This window comes from Micropterus dolomieu, linkage group LG09 (assembly GCF_021292245.1).
Source record: "Micropterus dolomieu isolate WLL.071019.BEF.003 ecotype Adirondacks linkage group LG09, ASM2129224v1, whole genome shotgun sequence".
Taxonomy (NCBI): domain Eukaryota; kingdom Metazoa; phylum Chordata; class Actinopteri; order Centrarchiformes; family Centrarchidae; genus Micropterus; species Micropterus dolomieu.
Window position 1 is genome coordinate 22962729 of NC_060158.1, and position 10573 is coordinate 22973301.

General features: G+C 41.4%; 1 protein-coding gene across 2 annotated transcripts in view; it reads left to right on the forward strand.

Annotated features, from left to right (window-relative positions):
* The window catches only part of nsun2 (NOP2/Sun RNA methyltransferase 2), a 13260-nt gene extending 3705 nt beyond the window's left edge, over positions 1-9555 (forward strand). For both annotated transcript variants that reach the window (XM_046057904.1, XM_046057903.1), the window contains exons 7-19: positions 714-906; positions 1482-1556; positions 1733-1863; positions 3837-3910; positions 4064-4194; positions 5059-5155; positions 5398-5594; positions 6003-6095; positions 6186-6321; positions 7532-7612; positions 8081-8219; positions 8663-8702; positions 8823-9555. In XM_046057904.1, the coding sequence (XP_045913860.1) occupies positions 714-906; positions 1482-1556; positions 1733-1863; positions 3837-3910; positions 4064-4194; positions 5059-5155; positions 5398-5594; positions 6003-6095; positions 6186-6321; positions 7532-7612; positions 8081-8219; positions 8663-8702; positions 8823-9138 (1703 nt within the window). In that variant the 3' untranslated portion in view covers positions 9139-9555. The remainder of the gene's footprint in view (positions 1-713; positions 907-1481; positions 1557-1732; positions 1864-3836; positions 3911-4063; positions 4195-5058; positions 5156-5397; positions 5595-6002; positions 6096-6185; positions 6322-7531; positions 7613-8080; positions 8220-8662; positions 8703-8822) is intronic.
* Positions 9556-10573: the final 1018 nt, after the last annotated feature.

The window sequence follows — 10573 nt, forward strand, 5'->3', positions numbered from 1 at the left end:
GCAAAGGTTCTGGAACACAATCTTATGGACTGATGAGACCAAGATTAATCTCTACCAAAGTGATGGAAAGGCCAAAGTGTGGAGAAAGAAAGGAACCGCTTATGATCTGAAGCATACAAGCTCATCTGTGAAGCGTGGTGGAGGTAATGTCATGGCTTGGGCGTGCATGGCTGCTTCTGGAACAGGCTCATTAATATTTATTGATGTTGGTAGCAGCAGAATGAATTTTGTCTGCCAATTTACGGAGAAATGCATTGAAACTAATGGGGAGGAAGTTTATCATGCAGCAGGACAAAGACCCAAAGAACACTGCCAACAAAACAAAGGACTTCATCAGGGGGAAAAAGTGGAAGCGAGGGTTATGCCACCAAATATTAAATGTTATTTTCCTTAAAAATATATGTTCCTTTACTTTTGTTCACCTAAGAATGCTGTGGTCTAATACAAACGGTGATATGTCCTGAGTTGTTTAACACATCTAGATGTGAATACCACGAAATAAAAGCTGAAATTCTGAACTCTTGTCTCATACTCATCTTTTGATCTTAAACCCAAATATCTTCAGTGAACAACAAAAACAAAGGAATTTGCCTCACTGTTCCAATAGTTTTGGAGGGGACTGTATGTTCCACAGTACAAAGTAACTCAGGGACTTAGTCAGCATATGCCTGCCACAACAGTAGTTAACCTTAATCCACTCTTCTTCCCTCCAGAGGGCTTTGTCATTGCCAACGACGTGGACAACAAACGCTGCTACCTGCTTGTGCACCAAGCCAAGCGCCTCAACAGCCCCTGCATCATGGTGGTCAACCACGACGCCTCCTGCATCCCCACACTCAAGATCGACTCAGATGGCAAGAAGGACATCCTCTTCTACGACCGCATCCTGTGTGACGTACCCTGCAGGTCAGCAAAGGGCCGCGGGACCCTGCTGCAATTATGTATCTGGCTTGTGTTTGCATCACTCGCACGTGAAGTCTGAGGAGGAAGTGGAGGAAGAAAGAAGTATGGGTGGCGAGCTCTGCTGTGTGTGTGTGTGTGTGTGTGTGTGTGTGTGTGTGTGGTTGTTTAGCTGGAGAAGAGATGAAGATGCAGATGACAGATGGAGATGCTGTGTATTTACAGGTCCTTTTAACAAATACAGAGTCAGTGGTAAAACAGCCTTCGTCTCTTGAAGTCTTGCGCGATGTTATGGCCCAAACAGAACTGCATTTGTTTGCAAATGCCTGAGTTATACCAGCTGTAGTGCTGAAGCCAGGAGGCCCTGCCAAACACAACATTGGGAGAGGGAGGGGAGAAAAAGCAGTAATGAAGACAGACCCTGGCAGACGGGCAGCAGTGATTTGAGCAGTCAGCTAAAGCCCAGCCTTCAGACATTTTTGCCCTGTAAAAAATGTCTGGGATCTCCGGTGGTTTCATCGCCTCGGGCCAAACTGGGGATGTGTCTGACTGGTGCTGCTGTGTTTCTCTGTGTTCTGCAGCGGGGACGGCACCATGAGGAAGAACATAGACGTGTGGAAGAAATGGACGACTAGCAACAGCCTGCACCTCCACGGGTGAGCGTGGGAGAGTGTGTGTTTGTGCCTTTTGTTACAACGTAGGAATTCGTGCACTGGTGTGGTAGACCAAATTGACTAAACGACAAGGGAATGGTGTTCTTTTCGTGCCAATTTAAAAAAAAAAAAAAAAAAAGAATGTTGGCAGTATTACAGAGTGTGTTTGTGTTCACCAGGCTCCAGCTGCGCATCGCAGTGCGCGGTGTTGAACAGCTGGCTGTGGGAGGGAGGATGGTGTACTCCACCTGTTCACTCAACCCTATAGAGGACGAAGCTGTCATCGCAGCACTGCTGGAGAAGAGCGAAGGTAACAAACTTAGAAAAACTCACAGGGCTGTACAATTTAAGCGGTGTGTGTTTATCTCTTTATTCAAATCAAAGTTCAATTTTTGTTTTGTTTTATGCACTCCAGTTTTTACTTTTTTTTTCTGTTACTGAAATGCGTCTTTATAAAAAGTCTATTGACCTTATGGAGCCAGCTCATTGTTTGGTTTGTCCCATTTCCTCATTTGTCTCTTACCTTTCGGTTACTGGCTATAAACCCAAGTCAGTAGTCTTTGAGAAATGTATAGCAGGCTGGGTGATCATGGCAAAGGTGGGAAATAACAACCACATTTACGAGGAGTTCCTGTGGACCCCCATTCACGTTATCGGCATAGATATCGGATTAAAAAGATGTGTTTTGTCACAGTGTTACCTTCGGCGTTTACTGACTTACAACTAGGGCTGGAATCGAATATTTGTTTGCTGGGTTGGTATTCGATTTTCAATTTTGGGATTTGAATATTTGTCTTTTTTTTGCACACCTGACATCCCTCTCACATCAGTGAACGTAACGCTCCAGTTCACATCAAATGGCAAAATGCAGGGAGCACTTTAAATTGAGTGATGTGGCAGTTTATGGGGTTTATTAATGTTTACAGTTGCTTTATTTCATTACAAATCAAAAAAGTCAAATAGCCTACAATTAATCAGTAAACTGTAGGCTACAACAAACCCAAAAATAATGAACACATTTTAATAATTGCATTAGGCCTATTGTAGAAGAACATTTAATAGGTTATCTTAAAAGATAAAAGCGAATTTTGCATAATAACCCGGCTGAAATAGTCCGGGATTCTGCTCTGCTCAGCCTCTCACTCTCTCATCGACGGTTCCAACCCCAGCTCTGCACAGCAGCCAACAACCCTGTTCTGCAGCATCTAGTTTTCCACTCTGCCTCACTTTCCCCTGCTTCCCCACTCATGACCACCTCGTCCCCCATTCAATTCACCCTCACTCAAGTCATTGCCAGAACGTCTTGTGCATTTATCCTTTCTCTCCTCCGATCGATCTATTATCATAGCTATCTCTGAAATATATAGCTGGAGCTCGTGATATGACAGCCTGCTTATCAACAGACGCCAAAACAATCAGCGTGGCGCGAAGTTGAGTGCCCCCGCCGCTACTGAAGCTTCGAAGCTCAGAAAATGGGTTTCCAGCTCACTCTGCTTACAGCTAGTTATCAACTAGCTAACTTTGTGTTGTAGCAGTATCTTGATGTTTTGATGCTGATGCATTTCAAGAGCACTGATGCATATTAGTACAATGATTATGACTGCAACTAATGATTCCTTTTATCGTAGATTAATCTTAATCATTTTAATTAATCAATTATTGGTTTATAAAATGGCAAGTCAATATTAACATCACAATTTCCTGAAGTCCAAGGTCTAAAACCCAGCAATATTCGACTGATCGATCCATCGACTAATTTTTCAGTTCAAACGATGTTTGTAAGTTGTTAACATTTTCATTTGTCACTAATGATCACAAGACTAGCAAATGTTTGCTTATTTCAGATTTACTGAACCTCATAGTCTAGAGGTGGAATGAAAACAAGCATTCCCTAAAACAAACGTGGAACATGTTTGGTATGATCATGTAACTTCGTCAGATCCATTTGAAAGTCCTGTGTCCTGTAACACAAAGCAGATGAGTCTCCACTCTGTTCTGGATGAGGAAATAATGTGTTCGCGCATGTTTGGATGCCATCTCAGAAAATTTGTTATCATATCATACAGTTAAAGACTGCCACAGAAGAAAGTCTCATTTTCTTCCAGCCACAGCGGGCTTATAACACTTTGTTATATAGTAAAACTGCTCACTGGAACACTTTCGTGTTGCTGAAACTAAATGTTGAGAAATGTGTGAGGATATAGTACATTAAAAATAATATCTAAATAAAACCACTCGTCTTTTTCTGCAAAGTTGTAATGTCTTCCCCATCCCCATTGCCAGGATCGTTGGAGCTGGCTGACAGCTCATCTGATCTGCCAGGGCTGAAATGGATGCCTGGGGTCACTTCCTGGAAGGTACTGGAACGTTAAGTCTTTAGCGGTCATTACAACAAACCAGAAAGGAAAGCTGTTTAGTTCACAGAAGTGCTTCAGTTTCCATGTCGGACAGAATTTTGTTGGTGATTACTTTGATCGGATCACACACTTAAACGGTTGTTGTCTCTGTAGCTGATGACCAAGGAGGGCCAGTGGTACTCTGACTGGTCCGAAGTTCCAAGCAGTCGTCACACACAGATCCGCCCAACCATGTTTCCGCCAAAAGACCCTGAGAAACTTGCTAGCCTGCATCTGGAGAGATGGTATGTACCCACCCACACAGTAAAAGTTTGTATAATTAAAAAATGTCAAGGACTCTGTTGATGACTTTTCCTAAGCCTAGGTCTTTTCCCATAATGCTAACACCCAAACCTTAATCTTTAAGTCTATGCATGGTCTGCTCAGTTTGGCTAAAGGCTTTATAGCCAAAGCAAATAGGAACAGTGAGAGCTGGAAGCCTTGTCTAACGCCTCTTTGAGTGCCAAAATAATCAGTGTATTCTCTTGAGTGCAGTAGCAAGGAGGCAATATATATTTTAAAAAAAAAAAAAATTTCCATCGAAAAACAATTTCTCCTAGTAGGAATTTTTTTCAGGAAGGGCCATTAGACGCTATCCAACTCTTCCCCTCTAAACCCTTATCTTAGCTGATTTCTCTTCTCTTCTTATTCCCCTGAGAGTATTTTGTCTCCGTGAAAGCACACGCACTTGTAGTCGCTTCTGTTGTCATTGATGCCAAATTCATTAGCTGAATAACGTGTCTGATTTATTTTCTTGGCACAGCTTCACACACACACACACACACACACACACACACACACACACACACACACACACACACACACACACACACACACACACACACACACACACACATAGTCTACATGGATGCACATACATGTTCACACTTGCACACTCGCATAGTAGGGGGGATGACGTCATTTCTGCGATGCAGCGTTCACTTTAATACTCAGACTGACACGATGCTGGCCAGGAGAGGGAGCTGTTGTCACATGCTTAGCCCATTTTTATTTAATGCTGGGGGGGGAAAAAGCCCTTGTTTATCTTTACAGTAGGTGGCACCATAAAACTCTGATTTATGTTTTTTTTGTGTGTATTTTAATGTCAGTATGAGGATTCTGCCACATCACCAGAACACTGGAGGTTTCTTTGTGGCTGTGCTGGTGAAAAAAGCACCGATGCCTTGGAACAAAAGATATCCCAAGGTACACACACACACACACACACACACACACACACACACACACACACACACACACACACACACACACACACACACACACACACACTCTTAATGGATGATTAGATTGTTATTCTTACTTGAAAAGGGAAATGGAGCACATCACTCACCTGTTCGCTTTTATTAACTGCAGCTGGTACTTCTTTCTTTTTTTTTTCTTTCTTTCTTTCTGCTTTGTCTGCTTGTCTCCCTCCCCATCGTCTCCAGCTGAGGAGGGACGTCCCGTCCATCTCAGCGGCCCAGCCTGAAGGCTCCCCAGAGGCCTCGACCCCCGCAGACACTGCCGTGGAGGAGGGAGAGGGGGGAGGCCCAGAGGGAAAAATAGACGGGGATGCAGAAGAGGAGGCACCCAAAGGAGCTTCCTTGGCCCAGGAGACAAGCGCTAAACAAGACGGAGTATGTGGGTGAGTCCTGTTGATCTGGTGAGCTAATAAACAAAGGAAAACTGCAAGGTCTTAAGCCATTATTAAAAAAAAAACAACAACAAAAAAACAAAACAATAAATGACCTACATTGCTTTAAATGAGTAATGACTCTTTGGATTAACGAGCCCATCATTGGTCCCGAAGAAATATGTAAATTGTAAGCTATTTCTGTAATTAAATGTCGGCCACAGACGTCGATATGCATGTCGTCATTAAAAGCTCATAAAAGTTCTTACTCAATGAAAGCTTTGTTCAAACTATTGACATGGGATGTTTTTACAGCACAACCTAGTATGGGTTGTGCTGTAAAATTTGGAATTTTAAAATGAACATAAATAAAGGATTTGAGTCTTAAATGAATGTCTGTCCTGTCTCTCTGTTTCTCAGGCCTCCAGCCTCTAAGAAGATGAGGCTGTTTGGTTATAAAGAGGACCCCTTTGTGTTCCTTACTGAAGATGACCCCGTCTTCACCACCATACAGTAAGTGTCTCTGTGTGTATCAGACACGGAAATGATCATTTTCAGCACTTTGGTGTAGCAAAACAAGTTTCCCCCCCCTGTGCTCTTTAGATCTTTCTATGATCTGTCATCCAACTTCCCCAAGCTCAATGTTCTGACAAGGACCCACGAGGGCAAGAAGAGACACCTGTACATGGTGTCCAAAGAGCTCCGCAACGTGCTGCTCAATAACAGCGAGCGTATGAAGGTGTGTGTATATTTTTTGTTTTTGGAACAGCATTTCGATCATCACACACATTGAAAACCTGGTTTGATGACAAAGCATTTCCTAGCATGGAAATCTGATTAAAAATGGATACAATAAATCACTTATCAATTATTTCCTGCAGACAATGCATCTGGTATTGATCAAACTATACAGTCTAGTCAGACTAACTGCATCATGTTTGTTATACCCGTTTTTTGGTACAGACATATTGTCTTTACATTTCTACATCAGTTTAGTTTTGTAGTGTGTGCTTTTGGGTGCAGCCTAACAGATGGGACTCTCTCCTATCCGCAGTCCCTCTGGTCCTCCACTCTGTAGCACCTGCACAGGTGGTGCTCTGTGCGCCTCAGTGTCTTTGTTCTCCTCTTTGTGTTTGATGTTTCTTAGTCACTTTCTATTGGGCTAAACCACAGTGAATCTCCACATTATTGCCGATTCTGTCTGTGGTAATTGGAAGAGAATGACCTATTTTCACTTCCCTTCTCTATAAAATCTTGTTTGGCCTTTTCCAGAATGTTAATAGTTTAATATTATTTAATATCCATTTTCCTTTTTTTTAAATTTTTTATTTTTTTTATTTAACCAGATGATCTCATTAAAATTTAAAACCTCTTTTACAAGAGAGACCTGGGCAAAATAGCAGCATATTGACAGAGCATAGTTACAGATAAGAACACCAGACATACCCGCAACAACCAAAGACATTCAACGGCCCTTAACAGTACAACTTTAAGACTACTTAAAAGCATAATTTGTACATAGGATTTAGGAATTAGTTATTTTTAAAGCAGTGACAACCGTGACAATAAAGAATTGGTAAAGAATTCAACATGCATAATTGTTTCAGAGGTGTAGTATTTTACTTTGCAAATCACTGACAGCTGCCTACCACTCCTGCTGGGACCCCAGAGACCAGCTGCACTCTGTTTACCAACAGTTTTGTAATATCTTAGTAGATGCCTTCAGCAAGGCAGTTTGGTGAACATCAGTAATTACAAAAGACAATACCAGTACTACAACAAGACTAAAGTAACTGAATTTGTCCTTTTTATTTTATTACCCCCCCCCTTTCATTATGTTTTCAGGAGAGGGATTAATTAGTGCAGTTAAAGTCAGTAGAATCTGGCATCATTGTGTTGTTTTCGTACAGAGTCATATGTCAGAATGCTTTTTTGTTGTTGTTGCTCAGGTCGTTAACACAGGGGTGAAGGTGTGGTCTCGCAACAGTGATGGAGAGGAGTTTGGCTGTGCCTTCAGACTGGCTCAGGAGGTAACGCACACACCGTTTTTCAGCACGGCACCATGAACATCTCTTTTCATTCTCGCATTAAATCATCAGTGGAGTGAAAATCATTCTCTGTAAATGTACTTGTTCTTTGTTGAGCAGCTTATTATTAATTGGAAGCGGTAGTATTGTGAAAACATAACCTTCTCTTCACATGTTAGATGCACGTTCTCTCACATTTCCCATAATCCTCTTTTTGTATGCAAATCAACCTCATGATTTGAAGTGATGCAGAACGATATGTGTATATATCTAGGACTTCACCACCATACATATTCTTTGATTTTATAATAAACTTCATTGTGAAAGCTGCGCCTCTTTATGTTCAAACAATGCAGGAAGTTACTCACCACAGAGGCAATGAGCACCACTGAATAACTAGCTGAAGTTCTAATTAATTTTATATGCACCGCGTTACTGTAAATAATGTTTGTCTCTTCTCTGTCCTACAAGGGTATCTACACTCTTCAGCCGTACATTCGCTCCAGGATAATCCGAGTGAGTGTGGAGGATATCAAAGTGCTGCTGACCCAGGAGAACCCCTTCCTCAGCAAACTGGAGGACGACGCTCACGCTCAGGCCAAGAAAATGGGTACGCTCTGCAAAAGATTTTCATTTCAAAATATTAAACCATGTATTCCAAATTAAAACAGCACTCAAGAAAAGTGGTGTAATTAATATTACTACATATTTTACTGCCAGAAGTTTCTTTTTGATACTGACAAACAAAATAACTAGAAGAATTTGGGAAGCAGCCCAGAGGTTAGAGTAGTGGATTAGTGACTGGAAGGTTTCTGGCTTGGCAGGCATAAAGTGAAAGAGGAAAGCGAGTGAGTAATGCTCAGTCTTCCTCAACGACTGACATTGAACTGCCCTTGAGCAAGGCACTGACTCTCCAAAGCCTTACAAGAGAAGCTGAGCAGTTCAGTTACCCTGGGTAGCTCTCACATAGCATGGAGTATCTTACATTGAAATGGTGTTTTGGATTAGTCCATTGTTGCTTTGTGGTCATTTATCTCTGTATTCTCTCTGCAGTTATGGGTAGCATTGTGTTGAAGTACATTCCCAACCCAAAGTAAGTTTGTTGTTTTTGTATATATGTGTGTATATATATGTGTGTGTGTTTGTATGCATGTTTTATTATCCTTTTTGAAGCGATGTCTTCGTTCACCCACCATAACCTTGTGTTTCCCAGTAACCCATCGGAGCCTCAGTGTCCCATCCAGCTGTGTGGCTGGAGGGGGAAGACATCCATCCGAGCCTTTGTCCCCCGCAATGAGAGGTTTCATTACCTCAGATTGTTAGGCGTGGAGGTGTTCAGGGACAAACAGGGCCAGGGGCAGAAACGGAGGGATGAAGAAAAGGAGGGTAAGGTGGAGGATGAGGTGGAAAAGGACGCAGTGGAGGAAGGGCAGGCGGAAATTGAGGCAGAGGTGGACTCTGAGAACGGTGATAAAAACCAATCATCAGAACCAAAGCCCGGCAGCGGCAACAAGGGGACTAGCAGCTGAGAATCAAGAGGAGACAATAGAGACAAAGGAGGATTGACTGAAACGTATTGGAGCTCTAATAACTGGTGACGAGGTCAGAGACCACATTTTGCGGTAGAGGAGGGTGACGTGCCTCCTATGGGTTTCTCCGTTTACCACACTGCCACTGCAGAAGAATTCCTTCCTAGAGATGGACTCCCTTGGGATACTAAATGTTTCAATCCCCTCCAGGTGTCAGCTTTTTAGTTATATCGGTTATCTTATTTTATTTGGTTGTTTTTTTATTTTATATTTTAACAAGATTTATTCCACTGACCAAGTGACATCAGTTTTATTTCAGTTGCTCATGTTCAGAGAGGTTTATATGAACTGCCATCTCATTTTCTACACTTGTAATTAAGCAGATATATGGAGTTGATTAAAAGTGTTAAAGGTTAACTGTGTCACCACTTTTTGTACTCATTCTTTGTCTACTGAAGTATTAAAGCCATGCTTGTGAAGGGGTGGTTTTGGTCCAGTCAGAATCAATCTGCTATGAGGAATAAAATAGTCTATATGGTAGGATGAACCACTAAAGAATTCACTACATTGATAAACAAACTGACATTTATTTTACCTGCGTTTTCATATTGTGTTTTTAAATGTAGAATAATGAAAGAAATAAGCTAAAACCATCAAAAATCACCCTTTAAAAAAACCTTTAAAAGCGCAGGCAGGTCATGGCTACGGCTGGTGATGACGGCTCACGTTTGCAGCTCATTACATGCTACAGCTTTCAACAGGCCAGTTTTCCTGGTTGACGTTAGTCTAAAATAAAGACTGTCAGATGCAGCTATGATGCTGTAAGCCCAAAGGACATCTGGAGACTAAACATGTCTCTTATAGTCAACAAAGATATAGTCTGTGTTATGTATTTATCTTCAACTAAGTTGGGTAAATGACCAACAGATCGCATGTGTGCCTTTTTAGTCCTTGAAAACCTAAAACCATCATAAATTCAAACAATCAGCACAGGTATGAGAGGGAGCTAATGAAGAAAAATCCCTATGAAGTGGGTGTAAACAAGGGTATCTAGCCATGCTAGCAGCTTTGTGAGGCTATACATCGGCACAGAGATAACTTTGAGTTAGGCAGGTGATGTTCACCATCTGTGTTTGTGCCAACTTGCTAAACAAAAAGTTCAGCTAAGGCTGATGGGAATGTCGTTATTTATTTTATTTATATATTTTATTTTATATATTTATAGTTATAACGTATTACATATAAAGTATTGGGCAAATTGATGTGATGATAGTGCTTGATGAAATATCAGGGAGTTACCAAAGTTATAACAATGAGCAATGTCACCAAATTCATTAGGACATAACTTGAGAAATTATGTATTTTATTTGTGTGTGTGTGTGTATGTATATGTGTATATATATATATATATATATATATAGTTACATGTGTAAAA